Source organism: Arachis ipaensis, chromosome B10 (assembly GCF_059453495.1).
Source record: "Arachis ipaensis isolate K30076 ecotype BB chromosome B10, ASM5945349v1, whole genome shotgun sequence".
NCBI classification, from domain to species: domain Eukaryota; kingdom Viridiplantae; phylum Streptophyta; class Magnoliopsida; order Fabales; family Fabaceae; genus Arachis; species Arachis ipaensis.
The window spans coordinates 149,457,096-149,481,712 of record NC_142435.1 but is presented as its reverse complement, the minus strand read 5'-3'; the positions used below and the strand labels follow the sequence as shown (position 1 = coordinate 149,481,712).

General features: G+C 32.7%; 5 protein-coding genes and 1 non-coding gene across 6 annotated transcripts; all 6 read right to left on the bottom strand.

The window, feature by feature from the left end:
- Positions 1-5,964: 5,964 nt before the first annotated feature.
- On the bottom strand, positions 5,965-8,862 carry LOC148582070 (receptor-like protein EIX2). Its single transcript, XM_088486949.1, has 2 exons — positions 6,209-8,862; positions 5,965-6,011 (listed from the first exon to the last, which is right to left on the bottom strand). Exon 1 carries the CDS (start codon positions 7,282-7,284, stop codon positions 6,304-6,306), a length of 981 nt encoding a protein of 326 aa, XP_088343075.1. The 5' UTR covers positions 7,285-8,862; the 3' UTR covers positions 5,965-6,011; positions 6,209-6,303.
- LOC107621181 (uncharacterized) lies at positions 5,965-9,686 on the bottom strand. The gene is made up of 3 exons (XM_088486933.1): positions 8,939-9,686; positions 6,209-8,862; positions 5,965-6,011 (listed from the first exon to the last, which is right to left on the bottom strand). Exons 1-2 carry the CDS (start codon positions 9,623-9,625, stop codon positions 7,561-7,563), a joined length of 1,989 nt encoding a protein of 662 aa, XP_088343059.1. The 5' UTR covers positions 9,626-9,686; the 3' UTR covers positions 5,965-6,011; positions 6,209-7,560.
- A 3,001-nt stretch (positions 9,687-12,687) lies between these two features.
- On the bottom strand, positions 12,688-14,529 carry LOC107621526 (uncharacterized). The gene is made up of 3 exons (XR_002355235.2): positions 13,938-14,529; positions 13,703-13,820; positions 12,688-12,914 (listed from the first exon to the last, which is right to left on the bottom strand). It is a non-coding gene; the product is annotated as an uncharacterized LOC107621526 (transcript).
- Positions 14,530-14,858: 329 nt separating this feature from the next.
- Positions 14,859-18,448, bottom strand: LOC148582069 (uncharacterized). The gene is made up of 2 exons (XM_016323551.3): positions 17,694-18,448; positions 14,859-17,617 (listed from the first exon to the last, which is right to left on the bottom strand). Exons 1-2 carry the CDS (start codon positions 18,408-18,410, stop codon positions 14,978-14,980), a joined length of 3,357 nt encoding a protein of 1,118 aa, XP_016179037.1. The 5' UTR covers positions 18,411-18,448; the 3' UTR covers positions 14,859-14,977.
- A 1,505-nt stretch (positions 18,449-19,953) lies between these two features.
- LOC148582068 (receptor-like protein EIX2) lies at positions 19,954-21,072 on the bottom strand. The gene has a single exon (XM_088486942.1). The coding sequence runs from the start codon at positions 21,070-21,072 to the stop codon at positions 20,038-20,040; it is 1,035 nt and encodes a 344-aa protein (XP_088343068.1). The 3' UTR covers positions 19,954-20,037.
- Positions 19,954-23,857, bottom strand: LOC110267511 (uncharacterized). Its single transcript, XM_088486930.1, has 2 exons — positions 23,078-23,857; positions 19,954-23,001 (listed from the first exon to the last, which is right to left on the bottom strand). Exons 1-2 carry the CDS (start codon positions 23,765-23,767, stop codon positions 21,259-21,261), a joined length of 2,433 nt encoding a protein of 810 aa, XP_088343056.1. The 5' UTR covers positions 23,768-23,857; the 3' UTR covers positions 19,954-21,258.
- Between the last annotated feature and the right edge of the window lie 760 nt (positions 23,858-24,617).

Below are 24,617 nucleotides of genomic sequence, written 5' to 3'. Positions count from 1 at the left end.
TTTTAAAGAGTTAGAATATTTTAACATCATTTTTTTCGTATCTTTTTAATTGAGTCTTTGATTTTTTAAATTATAAACCTTATTTATAATTAAGAGTAATGTTTTAACACCACCAATTAGTCACACATATAAAAATACAAGAACAATTCTATTGTCATAATTATAAAACTTTATAAGCAATACAATATAATGAAACTATATATAAGTAATATAACTAAATTTTATCTACTTCTATAGTCACATTTCATAAATAATATAATTAAATTATATTTATGTTTATAATTAAAATATGAATAAAAATACAAAAAAATATCAAGATGGTTAATTTTTTTCATTCATAATTTTTTATTATTTTTGTTGTGAAAAATTTAATTATTTTAATAATTAATTATTTTTAAAAAAAAGATAATTGAATAACACAAAAAAGTCTTATTAAGAGTAATTTATTTATTTATGATTAAAAAATAATTGAATAATTATATACGGTAAAAAATTAATATTATTAAAAAATAAAAATAAAATTTATTTTAAAATTAAAAATCATGGTTTTTTTTCTTTTTTCCAAAATTTATCTACGAGTAATTCTATAAATATTTTATGATGAATAAAAATATTAAACTCATACTAAAATTTATTCTAATAAAATTTATTTTTATTCTACTAAACGTTAAATAAATTATTGAAAAGAATTTTGTTTCCTCTATTAGAGAAGAATGATAAACTTCCATACTTCTATTATGTTATGGCAATAATTTGGCCTGTTATTTTTTAATGTACATAATAATAATAATAATAATAATAATAATAATAATAATAATAATAATAATAATAATAATAATAAACAAGTATATCACAGTAAAAAAGAAAGCACGTCACCAAATAATTTATCATCCAAATTATATATGAATCAAATTGATAATATGAGAGCTAACACTACAAAAATCGATAACAAAGTTAGAGACTTACAAAACCTTTCTTAAGATCATAGAAAAAAAAACGTTTATATTTGTGTGATATACAAAGCAATTATCATATTATTATTATTATTATTATTATTATTAATATTATTATTATATATATATATATATGAGCAAAAAAAGTCCAACTGTATGTTTTAAAGTAAATTTTTTTTTAATATTTGATTAAATGTTCTTGTATTTAGTACTTTTTTTTGCACTTCCTCTTAGTTAAAAATATAATCATTATAATTTTTTAGTTATTATTGCTAGGGGTGTTTACAGATGGGATATGGCTGAAATTTCGATCCAATCCACACTAAACTCATTAGATCAAATTCGATATTCGCACTTTTTATGTTTGGATCAGATATCAAATATATCCATAAAATAAAAAATATAAAAAAATTTTATTTTTATAAAAAAATGTCAATAATTTTTTTTGTTTACTTTTTTAAACATATTTATTTCTATCTGATTAGAGTGTGGATCCGATTCGATCCAATCCGATCATCTTACAGATCAGATCATATTCTCAAATTACAGATCATATACGGATAAATACTGTGGATTTATATGGATATGATCTAATCTATAAACACCCCTAACTATTACTATAGGTTCATTGTTGCAAAAGAATGTTTCTTTTATTATAAACTATTATTAGATTTTAATTACCATTAAAACAACTGAATTGTCAACTTAATTACCATTATTATATCCATAGTTGTAAAAACCGAACTGGATCGGTTGGTTCAACCAGAAAACTAGTGAACCGGACTAGAACTGGATTATAGTCCAGTTCGGTTTACTCTTTGGACCGTTTAAGGAATAAAATCGGTGTGAACTGGTAAGAATCGGTGCAAACCGGTCTAACCAAACTGGTCTGCTTGAAAATTTTTTTAAAATATCTCCACAAGGTCTCAAACCAAGAACCTTGGAGCAAAAGTAACCTCTACTTGCCACTTAGCCATTGCACTTCTAAGTACTATATTTGACAAATACTAATTATATAGTATACATAAATATCTAATTTAATTTAATTTTTATTTTTTCTATTTTTAAAATTAATTATATTTTAATTATATACCATTATTAATATAAATATAAATTTCACTAAAAATTTATTAATTTACTTGATCTATTTTATTGCTAGTATTGTGATTAATGTTATTTGTTTTGATGTTAGTGTTAAAATCTACTGATATTATAGTTAGATGATAGGCTTTGTGAATTAATTATTTTTTTATTGTGTCAAAATAAGACATTATTGTAGTATTAAAATTTTATGGTTTTTTTTTATATTAGTTATTTTTAGAAGTTGAGACTTGATTCTTCATAAAATGTTAGTGAAGATATATATTTCAAATTTTAATTTTAAGTTTTTAACTATTTTATATTTTATATTTACGTGAGACCAGTTTTATCGGTTCAACCAGTGATTTATCAGTTGAACCAATAAACCAGTGAACCAGTAACTTGATCGGTTCGATCACTGGTTCAGTTCTAACAATTATATTTCAATCTAATTTCAAAAATTTCGATTTACTCAATTTAATAGTTATGACTCACAATTGGTTCCTAATCAAGCAACAACAAATTATGTATCCCAATTGGTTCCTAATCAGTTCTAACAATTATGTCTCCCAACTTAATAGTTATGACTCACATTGGTTCCTAATCTTATTTTTGTCATTGTCTCACAAAATCGTTAACGACATGCTGAAATGGACTAACGACTACTACATTATACATTCTAGCGACTATTTGATGTGACAATTGAAATTTTTTTACCTTATTTTTTATTTTCAACTAAACACTTAAAACCCTAATATGAGTCACGGATACCTAAGTTAAAAAATCAAACTAAGTAAATTGAAACTTTAAAAATCAGATTAAAGCTCGAATATAACTTCAAAACAGAACTTTAACTTATGTAGTGATTAATTTAAATGAAAATCAAATAAATCAAAATTCAACATAATTTTTATCAATGTTTTTAAATTCGAAATTTCTATACCAAAATTAACTAGGATTTTTCTTTAAATTAAAAATTTAATGAAATAGTGACTTTAATTATCTTAACCAATGTCCTAATTAATTGCTTTTATGTCTTAAAAAAACCGTATATGAGAAGAAAATAATTAATTTGTCTACTTTAATAAATAGTTATTTTACTAAAATGAGAAACTATTTTTTTTTAAATTTTTAAGAACTAATTAATATTATATATATTTTGTTACACTACATTTAATTATAAAAATTTTATTTATTTCTAATACTTATATTAAAAATAAAAAAAATTAAATTAGTGAATCTTAATCTATAATATAATAATAATATAGTAATTATTTTATATATTGTACGAATATAAATTAATTATTTTTTTTATTTATAAAAATTTTTAAACGCTTGAGTTTGTTTTATATATATATATATATATATATATATATATATATATATATATGAATGTGATATATTTTTTATGTAAATAATCTTTTAAAAAAATCTAATAGTTAATCTATTACTTTTTTTGTTTTAGTCCAAATTAAATATTTTTTAGTATTTTTGGAAAGAAAATCTTTTGAGGAATTTAATAATATGTGATGAGGAACACCGAATAAATTATACAGAAACCAATTAAAACACAATATGAAAACATCTTTAAAAAAAGACGTTTTAGGCGTGTTTATCTGAGTGGCCTCCATTTCTTTATCTTGATAAAAAGTTGACGTAGAACCTTATTTGACATTATGTCATGCCATTGCCCATTAGGCAAGCTAACTTGTAGAAAATATGGTTTTAATCAATTTGCCAATTTTATCATTAATTAAAAATTATAAGATCAATTAATTTAATTGTTATCCTTATTAGCAACTAATTTGGAAAAAAAATTATTCTATTAAATTTTAATTATGTTGCAATAAATCGTAATTAGAATAAATAAATTTTCATCTTTTTATTAAAATGTAAATTCATTATATAATTATTTACATGCATAAAGCTGAGGATCGGACTTATTAATTTAGTACTTTTTTTCCGTTAATCGTTTAATTTTGCAACTTGCATAAACCTATTGTTTTGCTACCCATAATAAGTTGAATATCCATATAGCTTAGGTATTTTATGAACTATAGTACTGTTAATGATATACTTGGCTTGATCATATAAATTGTAAATTAATTATTTAAGTATTTTTATTTGCATTGTAAATATAAATGAAAGAATTTGTCTAAATGAAAGAGATATATAATGACGTGAGTTTTATAATTCTTAACTAAAATTACGAACCAACAATATACGATAATAATCAATTTATATTCCAACAAAGCAGTTAAAATTTGATTATTCTAATTGTAAGTTATTAAACATAATATTAAAATTTGATTATTCTAATTGGTGACTAAATTGAATAATAATTAAATTAGTTTCCAACTTTTATCTAATAATCAATTTGGTCTATAAATAGAAAAAATAATCAAATTGATCTTATAATTTTTATTTAATGATCAAATCCTCCTAATTAAAGCTCTATTTTTTTTTTTGCCAAAATAAGGTTAGTTAATGACATATCTCATTTATCAATTAACTAATGATAAAATGTAATTAATTACTCTCATATTTTTTTAAGTAAAAATTCAACACAATTAGTGTGACAAATAGAGGGAGATGTGTCATCACTCTTTAGTTTCCTTTTATACTCATGAGTTTTGATTATTAATTTATTATAATTACTAACATCAGGTTCATTTGCACTGCAGAAGATACCAAACAAGTTCACTAGCAAATATGGTGGTGGTATGAAAAATCCAGTGAACCTGAAGGCTGAAGCCTCCAGATGGCACTCAATGGAAAGTACGTTGGACTCAGCATGATGATCAGATTTTATTTGAAAAGGGTTGGAAAGAGTTTGCTGCTTATTACTCTCTGAATCATGGCCACTTGATGCGGTTTAAGTACAATGGAACTTCTTGTTTTGAGGTACACATACTTGACATGAGTGGCCTTGAAATACACCATCATTTCAATAACCGGATCGACAATGATTTGGTTGACACATTGAATGAGCTACCACCACAATGTTGGGGCAGAGAGCAGAAAAGATTGAAAACACCATTATCATTATCATTGCCTTTTACAAGTAATCAATTGAGAATTGCCAGAGAAACTAGAGATGTGGAAGGAGGTAGTCAATCTGAAGAAAAAAACATTGAGATGCCAATAATTCCATCTGTCCTTCATCGTTCAGATGGTATGCTTTCTATTGTGATCGAATCATTGTTCATTTTGTTGATTCAACTGATCTTTTTTTGTGGCTAAATGCTTAGAGATTGGTGTTCTTAGTCAGCATGTTTTGAATTTAATGGCTAAATGCATAGAGATTTTTTTCTCTCATTACACACTTTTGCATTTCTCATAATGGTTTTATGTTCTTGAAATCTGTTTATATTGATCATATCTTGAATCTTTTATCTTTTTTGCCCCTTCCCCCATGGTTTATATTTTAGCATTGTTGTTCCACTAACTGATTGTGATGAACTGAGAAAGAGGTCTCATTGCTTCTTTGTTATGTTCAATCAACTGAGAATTAGTATATTGCTAGAGAATTGAATCATTTGACATTATTATTTTTTTTCATGATATATAAGACCATTTGGACACATATACTACTTTCCTCAAGCTTAAGGAATTACTAATCTTATTCGATTAGATCATTAGGTGTGTGTTCCTTTGCACATTATTTGTTATAGAATGAATGCTAACAAAATTGAATCAATAGCATCTGCCCTCTGTAACTAGGAAGTATATTGAACCATAAATGAAGTGTACAGTTACGTAACAGTTGTGGTATGGTTACTGCTGCATTGAATCAAGGTTCAGAGAAAACAAAATCAAAAGGAATTTAAGAAAATTGCTGCATCAAAAGAGGTGAATTGCAGAAGGAAGCTATAAACTCAACTTCAATTTATAACTTTGTTAGATATGTTGTTCTGTTTTATGCAGGAGATTAAACATCAAATGACAATCTCTATTACAAATTCATGCATACACATACTGTTAGAATATAATTAGGATCAATTAGTATTATTTAGCATATTTAAATATATATAATAGGATATTACGTCTTTATTATTTCGATTCTCTTAGCACCTATAAATACCCTTCTATATTATATTATTCAAGACAACTTGAAAACATTCAATAATACACAAATCCTTTCTCCAGATTAGTCTCTTGTTTCTAACACATACATTCATACATGCATCAAACATCATTCGCTTTCCTTAATTTATTTCCACCTTTGATTCTTCAAAATAAAAATAAAAACACACACATGAATACATGATCAAGCAACAACACGGTTTCTCTTCATCATCCACTTCTTTAGTTTTGCCATTCTTATTGCAGTTGTGACATAGATCGTGTCGGCTAAATCTTCCACCCATCTGAAGTAAGCATGCCTCCAAGTTCTCTTGAACCACAAAGTCCCAATAACTCCCCAAAACCCAGTTGCAAAGCCAATTGCAATCACAAGGTAGAACAACCACTTTTCCAACTTATCTAAGTTGCTGTCGTCATCTTCAAATTCGCTGCTCCCATGATCTTCATGTAAATAACCACATTTCTTGGGTAGAAGAAATCCACAGAGATATGGATTGTCAGCATAACTGGATGGATCATAAGTTAAAAACTGGTTATCTGTGGGAATTGGTCCAGAGAAGTTATTGTGTGACAAGTTTAAATGACTTAGTGATGTTAAAGCTGACATGCTGCTTGGAATTGTGCCCGAGAGTTGGTTACTTGAAACGTCAAAGGATTCAAGTGATATCATATTCCCAATCATGCTAGGGAGCTCTCCTATCAAATGATTGTTTGATAGATTCAAGCTATGCAAACCATTGAGCAATGTTATTCCTTTTGGAATGGAGCCAACCAAATTATTCTCGGACAAGTCCATGATGACTACAAGCTTCAAGATTCTTATGTAGTCAAGTTCTCTTCCTTTTATGACTTCTATGACATCCTCAGTTGTCCAACCAGATTCTTCTGCAAGAGACGAATTGTGAAGCTCGGCCGCAGATGAAGTAGGAGACAAAGCGGGAGCCTCAAGAGTCATTCCTCGAAGATTGCCTATGCACCGAGGTATTGAACCATTTAAATTGTTGCGAGAAAGGTCCAAGATTTGAATGGATGATAGTTCACATATCTGTGAAGGAATGCTACCACTTAACCTGTTTTGCCTCAATCTTAGAATTTGTAGTGAAGAAAATGTGTTCGCACTCCATGATGGGATGGTTCCAGAAATTTGATTCTCTCCGAGATCCATAATCAACAACTGTGACAAATTTCTCAGAGATGCTAGAAACTCTCCATGAAGGCTGTTATTGTTCAAATGCAACCATGAGAGAGAGGAAAGGTTCCCAAATGAACTTGGAACAGCCCCTGAGAGTTTGTTGGATGACAAATTTATTTCTTCCCATGCTTTGTTATCTTTCCAACAATTGGGGATTTTACCAGATAGTCTGTTCTTTGAAAGGTCAAGGATACTCAAATCATCAACTTGGCACAATGATTTTGGAATTGAACCATTTATGATATTATTTCAAAGAATCAAGGACCCCAAATTGGGCATTATATGACCAATATCTTCAGGAAGTGAGCCACTGAGTTGATTATGGGAAAGATTCAAATACTCCATTTCTGAGATAATAAAAGGACGACTTTCTTCCACTGTAATGGTTCCGTCCAAATTGTTTGAAGATAGATCCAAGTATAATAGATTCACAAGTTTTTGAAAATCAATACAAATTCTCCCATCTAGTTTATTCCTTGAAAGATAAAGTGTATCAAGATTTACAAGTTGGTTAAGACTTGCAGGGATGATCCCTTTTAAATAATTATTTGACAAATCAAGGATAGTTAGATTTGTAAGTTGGCCAAGACTCGAAGGAATGGATCCCGTTAGATAATTATTTGAGACATCAAAATGTTGTAAATTTACAAGTTGCTCAAGATTTTGATTAATCGTTCCATTAAATGAATTATTTGAAAGATCGACGACATGTAAATTTACAAGTTGTCCCATGAAATCAGGAAAGCCCCCTTCTAACTTGTTGTTGGATAGATATAACGTTTTTAATTTTAGTAATTTTCCAAAAGAAGAGGGAATAGGACCATAGAAAAAATTATCTTCGAGATAAAGGTTGCCTAGATTTTCAAGTTGTCCTAACCAAGATGGCAAATGATTATTAAATTCATTTTGACTCAAGTCAAGATTCTCCAAATCATGTCTAATGCAGGTAGACAAATCATTGTTTCCAATGGATTCTTTTCGGAGTCTATTTCCTGCTATATATAACCTTTTCAGGTGACACATGCTTTTCAAAATGGATGAAATGGAACATTCCATAGATGTTAATTTATTAATTGAAAGATCGAGGTAGACAAGTTTCTTTAACTCAATAAACCAAGATGGAACTGAAGTAAAAGAGTTGCTAGAAAGGTCAAGGGACTCGATGCTAGTTATATTTTGTAAAGCAACGGGAATTGTACCTTGGAAGTTATTAGATGAGAGGAAAAGATGCTTGAGTTTCTCAAACTTGTGAAACCAGCATGGAAGAGAGTCAAAACTGTTATCAGAAAGCTCCAAAAATTCAATGGAAGTTGCATTTTGAAAAGCATTTGGAATTTGGCCATGAAGCCCACACCATGAAAGATCAAGATACTCAAGTTTCTTAAAGTTGCCAAACCAAGATGAAACTGAAGGAAGATTGTTCCAACTAAGATCAAGATGCACAAGAGATGTCATGTTTTGTAAAGCATCCAAATTTGACACACTAAATCCATTGTCGGCAAGACTTAGGAATTGAAGTTTAGGAGCACTGATGGTGAGATTAATATTAACCTGAGGGAGGAAGAAGAAGCAACTTTGTCAAGTCCATGAATTATTAACCATCCAAGTAATAAGTTAGGACAAATACCTGAAACCAAGTGTAAATAAAGCTCATATCAAGGTGTTCCAGGAATGGCAATTCAGAAATCCAATTGATGTTGCTGTCTGGTGAAAATCCATTCCCACTCAGATCAAGAAAGTGGAGTTTGGTGAGATTTCCAAGATTGCTGGGTATTCTCCCGCCAAAACGTGCGTCAGAGAGGGACAAATATGTCAGGCGTTGCATAGAACCAATGAACATCGGTATGTGACTCCAAGAGAAGTAATTTCCAGTCAAGTCCAAATGAGTCAAGTATTCCAGTTCCAGTAGGGACGAATTAACATTCCCAGCTTCTAAATATTGTTCGATGAAAGGGTTACATTCACTTGATATAACCTCCTCATAATCATATTCTTCCGGCGTGTATTCAATTTGTGCCACGGATCTCCTGCATTTCAGATAAGGAGTGACGAGATCAAGCATGACAACGTGACTGGTAACATTGTCGCAGCCGATCCCTTTCCATCGGCAGCAGTCATCGCCATGCCACGAGGAAAGCATGTTTGATGAATCAGTCAGGGATGCTTTGAACTTCACAAGAGCTTGCCTCTCTCTTTCAAGACATGGAGAGTGGAGGAGAGTACTTGAATTTGCATAAATGCCTGCAATTTCAGCCATTACCATCACAAGTACCAATACTGTGCATGCAGTAACATTTTGGTATCTAATTCTCATTTTCAGTGGAATATAAATAGATATTATTGATGATATCTGATTTGTTTGTGGCTTTCACTCCACTCACTCCATCACATTATATATACATACTCATCATGAACAAGTCATGAATCATGGTTACTTTCTCGGAAGAACCATAATGGAATAATAATGAACCCAACGTTTACGTTCAAAGAAGACTCTTGCGGGGTAAAGTTGTAATCTCCATTCTCCAGTGACAAATACGTGTCGAGAAAATGTATATCAATCTGAGATGGATGCCACTCTTTTTTTTCAACTCTGCATGACCCATGCTTTAATCGACCCAATAAATCTCTCACCCTTTGTTACGCCAACCAACGATAGTCAATAATTATAATTTCGATGTAATTTCTTCGTACCCAAGATAATCAAATTATGTTATAACACTGAACATTAGTCCACACCTTGAATCAACATCTTATTTTTATACTTTTAGAATTTAGAATTTAATACGTGTAATTATATTGTTGATCAAATAATAATAAATTTTATTAGTCTGTAAAGTTATTCTTATAAAAAATAGAGTGGCAAAATTTTTCACCACGGCAACAATAATAAACATAATCAATTTAATTTTATTTAATATACTTCAGAGCTTACAAGCTCCCAGCAAGGGACGTGAGAGTTACAACTTACAAGAGACAACAATATAAATCCACAGAGCAATAACACAAACAATATAGACCAAGAAGGAAATTATTATCATCTAGGTCCAAGAACTTGCATCCTAATTATTAAAGCTAGATTAGTAGGATTGCGTATAAGGTTATTTAAATTACAATTAAAATAATGAAAGTAACTTAATTATTGTATTAAAAAAAGTTTTATTCAATACTCATAATATAGTACATAATATTTCTTCATATAATGACCAAATCTATTATTTATTACTCTCTGCATCATGGCCACTTGTTGCGGTTTGAGTACAATGAAACTTCTTGTTTCTAGGTACAAATATTGAGAAGCCAATAATTCCATCCGTCACTCCGTTCAGATGGAATGTCTTTTATGATTGAATCATTGTTTCATTTTACTGATTCAATTGATTGAGATTGTTGTTCTCAGTCAGCTTCTTAAGAAGTTTAAATAGATATATAATTGATTTTAATATAGATCTTAATGGTATGTCTGGATTATGGTTTTTCTTATTTAATTTCTTCAAAAAACAAATTTAGTTAACTTTGTAAGTTAGTTTTTGGCTGAAATTTAGTTAACTTATGACGGCGGTCAATATTTAATTTTTAGTTAGATTTAAACACATTTATCACAGGCCAAAATGAACTATGTCTGACGCTCAGAAAAATAATCTCTTAACTTGTCTAATTGATTTAAATATAAGTTGAATAAGAAAGTTATAAATATTTTATAAATTCTAAACATAAATAGTTATACATTTTTAACAAAAAATTAAAATAATTAATAATAATTAAAATAATTAATAATTAAAATCCATGGAAGGTGTGCGATCTCACTCTCATCTCTTTGGTGCGTCTCTTCTTTTCTCTGCGATGGCAACAGCGGCACCCAGCCCCGCCTCGTCTCTTCCCTCTTTTCCCTTTCTTCTTCCATCGCTCCCCCTCTAATTTCTGTTCTCCTCCCTTTCTCTCTTTCTTTCTCCTTTCTTTCTCCTGTTGGTGTGTGTATGTGTTGTAATAAAATTAGGACAAAATTAGGACAAAGTTAGGAATTTTTGGATTAGGGTTAAGGTTGGAAAAAGAGCGATGAGGTTAGTTTAGAGTTTTTGATAAAATTAGAAGGTAGACTAGTAATAAAAATAGAAAAAGCTTGGGACACGTTACAACATTCTTCCAAAGAAACTAATCTGTATTATCTGCCTTATTCCGTAAATAAGATCCTTTCTAATAGTTTTTTAAATTCTTTTATGTTATCGGAGCCAGTTTTTGAGGGTGGGATCTGTGGTTTTCTATGTCTGGAAGAAGTTCGGAAGTTTAACTAAGAAAATCCCTCTTTCATAATGAAGCTAGTGAAAAGTAATCTACAGAGATCAAGGGCCGTGAGTTTAAGCTTATACATTTATCCATGAGGAAACTTATATATCATGCAAGCTTCTATGTGGTATTGTTACATAATGTTATATATTATCATGCAGAATTTTAAAGCTTCCTTCTACATAAAGTATTTTGAAAACAAGGAGCAGAATGTAGAGATACGGTACCAAGGCAAGTTGGGGCCTGCAAAGTTGCTCTGTTATCCCGCAGCAGCAGCTGCCTATGTCTCGAATGGTTGGCGGCCTTTTAGTCTTGAGAATGGTTTAAAAGTTGGAGATGTTTGTGTCTTTGAGCTCATTAATGGAGAAAATCCAGTGCTTGATGCTCATATTTATAGAGCCGGTGGTTAAGCATTCCATTAGAACTTCAGGAGCTCTTGAAAATGTACCTCTTATTTTTCCTCGGACCAAATACACCTTGAGAAATATGCATATTCTCATATACAGTTTTTAATAGTCTTATAATAACTGCAATGTAGCATGTGTATGATTTAATAGTTGTCTTAGCTAGTTTTCTCTTAATTTTTTTTTATTACACACTTTTTAATTTCTCATAATGGTTTTATGTTCTTGAAATCTGTTTATATTGATCATATATTGAATCTTTTATCTTATTTGCCCCCTCCCCCATGGTTTATATTTTAGCATTGTTGTTCCACTAACTGATTGTGATGAAAGAAATCTCATTGCTTCTTTGTTATGTTGAATCAACTGAGAATTAGTGTTTTAATTGAATCAAATAATTTACTGTCATCAAGACTAAACTATGCAAAATGCTATAGTATATTGCTAGAGAATTGAATTTTTTCATATTATTATTTTTTTACATGATATATAAGACCTTTTGGCCACATATACTTTGCACAAGCTTAAGGAATTACTAGTCTTATTCGATTAGATCATTAGGTGTGTGACCCCTTGCACATTACTTGTTATAAAATGAATGCTAACAAAATTGAATCAATAGCCTCTGCCATCTGTAACTGTCACGACTCAAAATGAGTTATGATTGGCGCTCAAGAAAATAATCCTATAGCAAGTCTAACATACTCAAATATAAGTTGAATAAGCGAGTTACAAATATTTTACAAGTTCTAAAATAAATAGTTATATTTTTAATATAAATTAAAATAACTAAGAATGGTTGAATCCTGCATGTGACATATGGAGCATAGACTTCTAGAAATTCGACAAAGAATAAGTACTCATTGCAGACCGTTACTCTTGAATAGAAAGTCTCATATAGTCAAATATTTAATCCTGAAAAATATTTTAAAAAAAGGAGTGAGTTTTGCAACTCAGTGACTAGACAATACATTTATAATCGACATGAGACCATATAAATATTATTATCAAAGTAATATTAATTAGAAAGTAATAGTTGATAATAATAGGTGAATCAATAAGGGAGTTCTCATACAGAAATCAAATCAAAAGTCCACACATGGTGGCTCCACCTGTATGGGTAGCCATTTCTTCTTGTGTGTCCTAATAGAATAACAGATCTAACGTGTGGCCTACACGTTAGGCTAGCAACACCCCTGCTAGCTGGAGTCTGAGTCAGATGCATCTAAGTTAACGTCATAACCGAACCGCCGTTAACTACGGTTTTCTAATACGAGCCTCCCAAACCAATTCAAAACATATAGTTTCAAACACAATAAATCTTTAATATCTCAAATATATAAGATATCGAATCAAATCAATCGATAATACTTTCTTATCAGAAATATTTTCAAATCATATTTTCTCAATCATAAAAATATATTTCATAATTTCAAAGTGAGTGCCAACAAATACTTTAATAATTCAAAAGTATATATTCGAATAAAATTAATATTATAAAATAATATAAAGCTTTATCAAACATATATAGTCTCATATAAAATTTCTAATATATGAATTTCATAAAAATAATTATTCAACTACAATAAATCAATTATTCTAATTAAATCAAAGTTCTTCAATAATAGTTTTATAAATATAATTAAAAACTTATAGTAGCATAAACCAAAAGTTTAACGGTTATAAATGTAAAACCTACTCACAGCATGGTCCTAACGGATCGAAGAGACCAAATTCAGAGTGCGTCTCACGACAGCGACAAGGACCACAACACCAGGCAGTCATTTCAAATCGAATACAGAGACAAAGGCAGATAAAATTCTGGAAGATCCAAAACAGAACAAAGACAAAAATAAATCAAAACAAGAACAAGGTAGAAAAATGAAATGGTGGCAGAGATAAGGTGAAAACAGAACAGACTAAGGGAAGAAGCTAGACCAGAACAGTGGCAAGGTAGTGTTGCCGGTGAGTTTGGAAGCTCCGGCGTGTTTTCCGGCGACGGTAGCGCCGTTCCTGGCGACTAGAGGCACGGCGACGAGTCTCCTCTCCTCCGGTGAGTTCCTCCTCCCCCTCTGTTTGTGTATGGTGATGTTTCTCTTTCTGCGAACTCTCTCTCTCGTTCTCTCTCTCCCGTTCGAGCTCCTCTTCCCGGAAACCCAACGGTGGCAGCGGCGGCGCAGCAGCTTAGCGACGGGGTCTCCATCGGCAAAGACGGATCTGATGACGATGAGACTGACCGCGTCCCTCTCTTCCTCGTGGGTCCTCCTCCTTCTCCGTGACTATGATGACGGCACTGCAAAATGCTAACGGCAGCGACACTCCTCCAGCTTCCTTCAACTCCCAGACTCCCTCTTTCTCTAGGGTTGACGTCGATGGCGACTTGGCAGCAGCAGAACTTCGGCGGCGAGGCGTGGAGGCTGCAGCCCCTTCTGCCGTTCTCTCTTTTTTTTTCTGCGTGGGTGTATGTGTATGATGTGAGTTTTGAAAAGAAGGGGGGGCTGTGGTTGATGAGGAAGAGTGGAAGTTGTTTAGTAATTTAGGGTTGGGTTTGGGTAGGAGGAATAAGGGTAATGTAGGAATTTTGATAAAATTAAAGGGTAGGATAGTAATAATAGAAAGAAAAAAAGCTTGGGACATTACAGTAACTAGGAAGTATATTGAACCACAAATGAAGTGTATAGTTACATAACAGTTGTGGTATGGTTACTGCTGCATTGAATCAAGGTTCAGAGAAAATGAAATCAAAAGGAATTTAAGAAAATTGGTGCATCAAAAGAGGTGAATTGCAGAAGGGAGCTATTAACTCAACTTCAATTTATAATTTTGTTAGATATGTTGTTCTGTTTTATGCAGAGGTTCTTCAGGAGATTAAACATCAATTGACAATCTCTATTACAAATTCATGCAAACACATACATTGATACATGCATCAAACATTATTCACTTTCCTTAATTTATTTCCACCTTTGAATACATGATCAAGCAACAACACGGCTTCTCATCATCATCCACTTCTTCAATTTTGCCATTCTTATTGCAGTTGTGACATAGATAATGTCGGCTAAATCTTCTACCCATCTGAAGTAAGCATGCCTCCAAGTTTTCTTGAACCACAAAGTGCCAATAACTCCCCAAAACCCAGTTGCAAAGCCAATTGCAATCACAAAGTAGAACAACCACTTTTCCAACATATCTAAGTTGCTGTCATCATCTTCAAATTCGCTGCCCCCATGATCTTCATGTAAATAACCACATTTGTTGGGTAGAGGAGATCCACAAAGATATGGGTTGCCAGCATAACTGGATGCATCATATGTTAAAAACTGGTTGTCTGTGGGAATTGTCCCAGAGAAGTTATTGTGTGACAAATTTAAGTGACTTAGTGATGTTAAGGCTGACATGCTGCTTGGAATTGTACTCGAGAGTTGGTTAGTTGAAACATCAAAGGATTCAAGTGATCTCATATCCCCTATCATGTTAGGGATCTTTCCGATCAAATGATTGTTTGATAGATTCAAGCTATGCAAACCATTGAGCAATGTTATTCCTTTTGGAATGGAGCCAAGCAAATTATTCTGGGACAAATCCATGATGACTACAAGCTTCAAGATTCTTATGTAGTCAAGTTCTCTTCCTTTCATGACTTCTATGACATCCTCCGTTTCCCAATCAGATTCAAATATTCGTGCACGAGGCGAATTGAGAAGCGCGGCAGCAGATGAAGTAGGAGACAAAGCAGGAGCCTCAAGAGTCATTCCTCGAAGATTGCCTATGCAGCGAGGTATTGAACCATTTAAATTGTTGCGAGAAAGGTCCAAGATTTGAATGGATGATAGTTCACAAATCTTCGAAGGAATGCTGCCACCTAACCTGTTTTGCCGCAATCTTAGAATTTGTAGTGAAGAAAATGTGTTAGCACTCCATGATGGGATGGTGCCAGAAAGTTGATTCTCTCCGAGATCCAAGATCAACAATTGCTTCAAATTTCTCACAGACGCTAGAAACTCTCCACGAAGGCTGTTATTGTTCAAATGCAACCATGACAAAGAGGAAAGATTCCCAAGTGAGCTTGGAAAAGTACCTGTTAGTTTGTTGGATGATAAATTTATTTCTTCCCATGCTATGTTATCCTTCCAACAATTGGGGATTTTACCAGATAGTCTGTTCTTTGAAAGGTCAAGGATACTCAAATTATCAACTTGGCACAATGATTTTGGAATTGAACCATTTATGAGGTTATTTCCAAGAATCAAGGATGACAAATTGGGCATCATATGACCAATATGTTCAGGAAGTGAGCCACTGATATGATTATGGGAGAGATTCAAATACACCATTTCTGGGATAAACAAAGGCCAACTTTCTTCCTCTGTAATGGGTCCATTCAAATTGTTTGAAGATAGATCCAAGTATGATAGAATCCCAAGTTTTTGAAAATCAATACAAATTCTCCCATCTAGTTTGTTTCTTGAAAGATCAAGTGTATTCAGATTTACAAGTTGATTAAGTCCCATAGGAATTGAGCCATTCAAAAAATTATTGGAAAAGTCAAGGCTAGTTACATTTACTAGTTGATCAAGACTCGTAGGAATGGTTCCTGTCAAATAATTATTTGAGAGATCAATACTTTGTAAGTTTACAAGTTGTCTAATATTTTCAGGAATTGTTCCCTTTAAAGAATTATTTGAGACACAAAGAACTCGTAAATTTACAAGTTGTCCAAGATTTTGGGTAATGGTTCCATTAAATAAATTATTTGAAAGATCGACCACCTGTAAATTTACTAGTTGTCCCATGAAATCAGGAAGGTCCCCTTCTAACTTGTTGCTGGATAGATATAAATTTTCCAATTTCAGTAATTTTCCAAAAGAAGAGGGAATGGGACCATAGAAAAAATTATCTTGGAAATCAAGGTTGCCTAGATTTTCAAGTTGTCCTAACCAAGATGGCAATTGATCATTAAATTCATTTTGACTCAAGTCAAGATTCTCCAAATCATGTCTAATGCAGGTAGACAAATCATTATTTCCAATGGATTCTTTTCGGAGTCTGTTTCCTGCTACATGTAAACTTTTTAGGTGACACATATTTTTCAAAATGGATGAAATGGAACATTCCATGGATGTTAATTCATTACTTGAAAGACTGAGATAGACAAGTTTCTTTAACTCAACAAACCAAGATGGAACTGAAGTGAAAGAGTTGTCAGAAAGGTCAAGGAATTCAATGCTAGTCATATTTTGTAAAGCATCCGGAATTATATCTTGGAAATTATTAGATGAGAGAAAAAGATGCTTGAGTTTCTCAAACTTGTGAAACCAGGATGGAAAAGAGTCAAAGTTGTTTTCAGAAAAGTCCAAAAATTCAATGAAAGTTGCATTTTGGAAAGCATTTGGAATTGGGCCATGAAGTCCACACCTTGAAAGATCAAGATACTCAAGTTTCTTGAAGTTGCCAAACAAAGATGAATTTAAAGTAATACTATTCCCACCAAGATCAAGATGCATAAGAGATGTCATGTTTTGTAAAGCATCCAAATTTGACACGCTAAGTCCATTGTCGGCAAGACTTAGGAATTGAAGTTTAGAAGCACTGATGGTGAGATTAATAACATTAACCTGAGCGAGGAAGAAGAAGCAACTTTGTCAAGTCCATGAATTATTAACCATCCAAGTAATAAGTTAGGTCAAATACCTGCAACCCATTGTAAATAGAGCTCATGTCGAGGTGCTCCAGCAATGGCAGTTTTGAAATCCAATTGATGTTGCTGGCTCGGGAAAACTCATTTCCACTCAAATCAAGAAAGTGGAGGTTGGTGAGATTTCCAAGATTGTTGAGTATTCTCCCGCCAAAACCAGCATCAGAGAGGGACAAATACCTCAGGCGTTGCATAGAACCAATGAACATCGGTATGGGACTCTCATAGAAGTGATTTCCACTCAAGTCCAAATGAGTCAAGTATTCCAGTTCCAGTAGGGACGAATTAACATTCGTTGCTTCCACATATTGACGGATGAAAGGTTCACATTCACTTGATATGAACTCATCATCAAATTCTTCCGCCACGTTGTATTCAATTTGAGGCACGGATCTCCAGCATTTCACATAAGGAGAGGCGAAATCAAGCATGACAACGTGACCAGTAACATTGTCACAACCGATCCCTTTCCATCGGCAGCAGTCATGGCCATGCCATGAGGAAAGCATGTTAAATGGATCATTCAGGGATGCTTTGAACTTCACAAGAGCTTGCCTTTCTCGTTCAAGACACCGAGAGTGGCGGCGAGTAGTTGAATTTTCACAGATGCATAACTCTGCGATTTCAGCCACCACCACCACAAGTACCAATACTATGCATGCAGCGACATTTTGGTATCTAATTCTCATTTTCAGTGGAATATAATAAAACATATTATTGATGATATTTAATTTGGTAGTGCTTTTCACTCCACTCACTCAATCACATTATATATACAAACTGATCATGAACAAGTCATGAATCATGGTTACTTTCTCGGAAGAAGCATAATGGAATAATAATGAACCTAACCTTTACTTTCCAAGACCAAGCAAGACTCTTGCTTGTGGGGTAAAGTTGTAGTCTCCAGTGACAAATACGTGTCGAAAAAGGTGAAAAACTCAGGTTCAGTCGATTTCACAAGTTGATAGCGGAGAGTCATTAGATAAAAATTTAGTCAAATTAGTTAAGAGCAATGCTAGGGGGCCAGCAACATTTGTGATTGGTAACCATCAACTAGCCATCAATGATGATTTGATGGTGTGAGATTTTATCCAATGGCTCACCTTTCTCTGCTGGTTACATGCTGGCCAAAATGCAATAAAATTGCTGACCTCCTAAACTTTTCCATTAGTTAAATCATTTAACAGCTCTTAGTTATCAACTTCACCTAAAGTCGACTGCAATTGAGTTTCCAAAAAAATGTATACCTATCTCGGTATCTGAGATGGATGCCACTCTTTCTTTTCATCTCTGCATGCATGACCCATGTATTGACCCAATCACTCTCTCACCTTTTGTTATACCAACTAACAAGAGCCAATGATTATAATTTGGGGACCCCTTATAATTTCCTTTTAATTTCTTCCTACCTAACTAACATAATCGATTATAACACTCGATTGAATATTAGTTAACGCCTTGAATTAACATCTCATTTTTATGCTATTAGAATTTAAAATTTATAATTTAATACTTCTAATTATATTATTGGTTAAATAATGATTAAAAATAATAAATTTTATTATTCATATAATATTATTTTTATAAAAAATAGAGTGGCAATATTTTTCACCACGGTAACAATAATGAACATAATGAATCAAGGGTTTTTTTTTATATATATACTTCAAAGCTTACAAGCTTATATTTTCACCACTACTTAATTATTGTATTAAAAAAAGTTTTATTCAATACTCATAATATATTACATAATATTTCTTCATATAATGACCAAATTTATTGCTTATTACTCTCTGCATCATGGCCACTTGTTGCGGTTTGAGTACAATGAAACTTCTCGTTTTCAGGTACAAACATTGAGAAGCCAATTATTCCATCTGTCACTCATGGTTCAGATGGAATGTCTTTTATGATTGAATCATTGTTTCATTTTGCTGATTCAATTGATTGAGATTCTTGTTCTTAATCAGTTTCTTAAAAAGTTTAAACAGGTCTACAATTGATTTTAATACAGATCTTAACGGTGTGTTTGATTATGGTTTTTCTTATTTAATTTCTTCAAAATACAAATTTAGTTAACTTTGTAAGTGTAGTTACATAACAGTTGTGGTATGGTTACTACTGCATTGAATCAAGGTTCAGAGAAAATTATATCAATAGGAATTTAAGAAAATTGCTGCATCAAAAGAGGTGATTAAACATCAAATGACAATCTGTATTACAAATTCATGCATACACATACATTCATACATGCATCAAACATCATTCACTTTACTTAATTTATTTCCACCTTTGATTCTTCAAAATAAAAATAAAAACACACACATGAATACATGATCAAGCAAAAACACGGATTCTCTTCATCATCCATTTCTTCAATTTTGCCATTCTTATTGCAGTTGTGACATAGATCGTGTCGGCTAAATCTTCCACCCATCTGAAGTAAGCATGCCTCCAAGTTTTCTTGAACCACAAAGTCCCAATAACTCCCCAAAACCCAGTTGCAAAGCCAATTGCAATAACAAAGTAAAACAACCACTTTTCCAACTTATCTGTTTTGCTGTCTTCATCTTCAAATTCATTACTCCCTTGAACTTGATGTGAATAACCACATTTGTTGGGTAGAGGAGATCCACAAAGATATGGGTTGCCAGCATAACTCGATGAATCAAAAGTTGGAAACTGGTTTTCTGTGGGAATTGGTCCGGAGAAGTTATTATAGGACAAGTTTAACCGAGTGAGTGATGTTATAGCTGACATGCTGCTTGGAATTGTGCCCCAGAGTTGATTACTTGAAACATCAAAGGATTCAAGTGATCTCATATCCCCTATCTTGTTAGGGATCTTTCCGATCAAATGATTGTTTGATAGATTCAAGCTATGCAATCCGTCGAGCAATGCTATTCCTTTCGGAATGGAGCCAACCAAATTATTCTCGGACAAATCCATGTGGACTACAAGCTTCAAGATTCTTATGTAGTCAAGTTCTCTTCCTTTCACGACTTCTTTGACATCCTCACTTTGCCAATTTTTTACAGGAGGCTCAGGAGCAGGTGCAGTAGGAAGCCAAGCGGGAGCCTCAGCAACAGGTGAAGTAGGAGGCAAAGCAGGAGCCTCAGCAACAGGTGAAGTAGGAGGCAAAGTGGGAACTTGAAGAGTCATTCCTCGAAGATTGCGTATGCACCAAGGTATTGAACCATTTAAATTGTTGCGGGAAAGGTCCAATATTTTAAGTGATGATAGTTCACATATCTGTGAAGGAATGCTACCACTCAACATGTTTTGCCGCAATCTTAGAATTTGTAGTGAAGAAAGCATGTTCGCACTCCATGATAGGATGGTGCCAGAAAGCTGATTCTCTCCGAGATCCATAATCAACAACTGTGTCAAATTTCTCACAGATGCTAGAAACTCTCCTTGAAGATTGTTATTGTTCAAATGCAACCAAAATAGATAGGAAAGATTTCCAAGTGAGCTTGGAACAGGCCCTGAGAGTTTGTTAGATGACAAATTTATTTCTTTCCATGCTTTGTTATCCTTCCAACAATCGGGAATTTTTCAAGATATTCTGTTCTTTGAAAGGTCAAGGATACTCAAGTGCTTATTTTGGCACAATGATTTTGGAATTGAGCCATTTATAAGGTTATTTCCAAGAATCAAGTTCTCCAAATAATGCATTATACCACCAATATGTTTAGGATGTGAGCCACTGATTTGATTATGGGACAAATTGAAATACCAAATGTCTGAGGTAATCAATGGCCAACTCTCTTCCATTGTAATGGTTCCATCCAAATTGTTTGAAGATAGATCCACATACGACAGATCCACAAATTTTTGAAAATCAATACAAATTCTGCCATCTAGCTTATTTCTTGAAAGATCAAGTGTATGCAGGTTTACAACTTGATTGAGTCCCTTAGGAATGGAGCCATTCAAAAAATTATTTGAAAAATTAAGGCTAGTTACACTTACGAGTTGATCAACACTCGTAGGAATGGTTCCTGTCAAATAATTCTTTGAGATATCAATAACTTGTAAATTTACAAGTTGTCCAATATTTTCAGGAATTGTTCCCATTAAAGAATTATTTGAGACATAAAGAGTCTGTAAATTTACAAGTTGTCCAAGATTTTGAGGAATGATTCCCTTCAAATAATTATTTGAGAGATCAAGAAATTGTAACTTTACAAGTTCTCCAATATCTTGAGGAATGGTTCCCATTAAATAATTATTTGAGACATCAAAATGCTGTAAATTTACAAGTTTTTCAAGATTTTGAGGAACGATTCCCTTTAAATAATTATTTGAGACATCAAAAATCTGTAAATTTACAAGTTTTCCAAGATTTTGAGGAATGATTCCCCTTAAATAATTACTTGAGACATCAAAAAGTCGTAAATTTACAAGTTGTCCAAGATTTTGAGTAATGGTTCCATTAAATAAATTTTTCGAAAGATCGACGACCTGTAAATTTACAAGTTGTCCCAATGAATTAGGAAGGTCCCCTTCTAACTTGTTGTTGTATAGATATAAATTTTTCAATTTTAGTAATTTTCCAAAAGAAGAGGGAATGGAACCATAGAAAAAATTATCTTGGAGACAAAGGCTACCCAGATTTTCAAGTTGTCCTAACCAAGATGGCAATTGATCACTAAATCCATTTTGACTCAAGTCAAGATTCTCCAAATCATGTCTAATGCAGGTAGACAAATCATTATTTCCAATGGATATTCGGAGTCTATTTCTTGATAAATCTAACCCTTTTAGGTGACACATATTTTCCAAAATGGAAGAAACGGAATATTCCATTGATGTTAATTTATTACCTGAAAGACTGAGGTAGACAAGTTTCTTTAACTCAATAAACCAAGATGGAATTGAAGTGAAAGAATTGTCAGAAAGGCCAAGGGACTCAATGCTAGTCATATTTTGTAAAGCATTGGGGATTGGACCCTGAAAGTTATTAGATGAAAGATCAAGATGCTTAAGTTTCTCAAATTTGTGTAACCAGAATGGAAGAGAGTCGAAGTTGTTCTCAGAAAGGTTCAAAGATTCAATGGAAGTTGTATTTTGCAAAGCATTTAGAATTGGGGCATGAAGCCCACAATCGGAAAGATCAAGATACTCAAGTTTATTGAAGTTGCCAAGCCAAGATGAAATTGAAAAAAGATCGTTCTGTCGAAGATTAAGATACACAAGAGATGTCATGTTTTGAAAAGCATTTGGACTTGACAGTGTAAGTCGATTGCCGGCAAGACTTAGGAATTGAAGTTTTGGAGCATTGATGGTGTGATCAACCTAAGCGAAGAACAAGAAGCAACTTTGTCATGTCCACAAATTATTAACCATCCAAGCAATAAGTTAGGACAAATACCTGCAACCCATAGTAAATAGAGCTCATGTCGAGGTGCTCTAGCAATGGCAGTTGAGAAATCCAATTGATGTTGCTGGCTGGTGAAAATTCATTCTCACTCAGATCAAGAAAGTGGAGGTTGGTGAGATTTCCAAGATTGCTGGGTATTCTCCCGCCAAAACCAGCATCAGAGAGGGACAAATACCTCAGGCGTTGCATAGAACCAATGAACATCGGTATGGGACTCGGATAGAAGTGATTTCCACTCAAGTCCAAATGAGTCAAGTATTCCAGTTCCAGTAAAGACGAATTAACATTCGTAGCTTCTAATTGTTGATCGATGAAATCGCTACATTCTCTTGATAACAACTCAGCATCTTCTTCCGGCATGTATTCAATTTGTGGCCACACGGATCTCGAGCATTTCAGATAAGGAGAGGCGAGATCAAGCATGACAACATGACCAGTAACATTGTCACAACCGATCCCTTTCCATTGGCAGCAGTCATAGCCATGCCATGAGGAAAGCATGTTTGATGAATCATTCAGGGATGCTTTGAACTTCATAAGAGCTTGCCTCTCTCGTTCAAGACACTGAGGGTGGAGGAGAGTCGTTGAATTCGCACAAATGCATAACTCTGCAATTTCAACAACCACCGCCACAAGTACAAATACTGCGCATGCAGTAACACTTTGGTATCTAACTCTCATTTTCAGTGGAATATAATAGATATTATTGATGATATCTGATTTGTTAGTGCCTTTCACTCCACTCTCTCAATCACATTATATATATACATACTGATCATGAACAAGTCATGAATAAGGATGGTTACTTTCTTGGAAGAAGCACAATGGAAAAATGAACCCAACCTTTATGTTCCAAGACCAAGAGTCAACTCTTGCATGTGTGGTTCGGTCCCTGTCTCCAAGCCTTTGAGGCTACTTTGAACCCTTTGCTCTGTGAGTTTGCAATTATTGGTGGAGTAACAAATACGTGTTGGAAAAAAATGTGTACCAATCTGAGATGGATGTCCCTCTTTCTTTTAATTTTGCATGGGTGTGGTCCCTTAACCCAACGACTCATTGACTCTATCCCCTTTTCTTACTCCTACAACACTCAATGCTTATTTCTGATTCCTTTTTATTTGATCCTTGTGTTTTTCTCAAACTAATAATTTCACTTTTATTTAAGAGATATTATTCTCAATATAAAATACATATAGAACATGATCTTATCAGATTGAGATGTGTCAATGTGAACAGATCAAGTTGAAAGTAGCATCCCTTCAAGATACGCAAAGCCAATGCAAGCACCAAATAATGAAAGGGGAAAAAATGAAAATTGATACATAAAATTTTATTAAAATTAAGTTAAATTACCATGAATAATATACTGTTAATTATAAACTTTTTTGTATCTAACATGAGAAGTTAATTATAAACTTTTAAACTAAAGAGATTTTTATTGAAAATTTGATAAAATTCTAAGAACCTATAATTTATTAAATTTAAATATATAGTTTAATGACTTTGTTACATATGTTGTTCTGTTTTATGC

Bases quoted from the DNA above. Each gene is read 5' to 3' on its own strand.
- LOC148582070 (XM_088486949.1), bottom strand. From the start codon at position 7,284: ATGGATCTCGGAGAGAATCAAATTTCTGGAACCATCCCATCATGGAGT.
- LOC107621181 (XM_088486933.1), bottom strand. From the start codon at position 9,625: ATGAGAATTAGATACCAAAATGTTACTGCATGCACAGTATTGGTACTT. The intron at 8,863-8,938 runs GTATTTGTCCTA...TTCCTCCCTCAG, and splicing joins TTATTTACACTTGGTTTCAG to GTTAATATTAATCTCACCAT.
- LOC148582069 (XM_016323551.3), bottom strand. From the start codon at position 18,410: ATGTTTTATTATATTCCACTGAAAATGAGAATTAGATACCAAAATGTC. The intron at 17,618-17,693 runs GTATTTGACCTA...TTCCTCGCTCAG, and splicing joins CTATTTACAATGGGTTGCAG to GTTAATGTTATTAATCTCAC.
- LOC148582068 (XM_088486942.1), bottom strand. From the start codon at position 21,072: ATGGATCTCGGAGAGAATCAGCTTTCTGGCACCATCCTATCATGGAGT.
- LOC110267511 (XM_088486930.1), bottom strand. From the start codon at position 23,767: ATGAGAGTTAGATACCAAAGTGTTACTGCATGCGCAGTATTTGTACTT. The intron at 23,002-23,077 runs GTATTTGTCCTA...TTCTTCGCTTAG, and splicing joins CTATTTACTATGGGTTGCAG to GTTGATCACACCATCAATGC.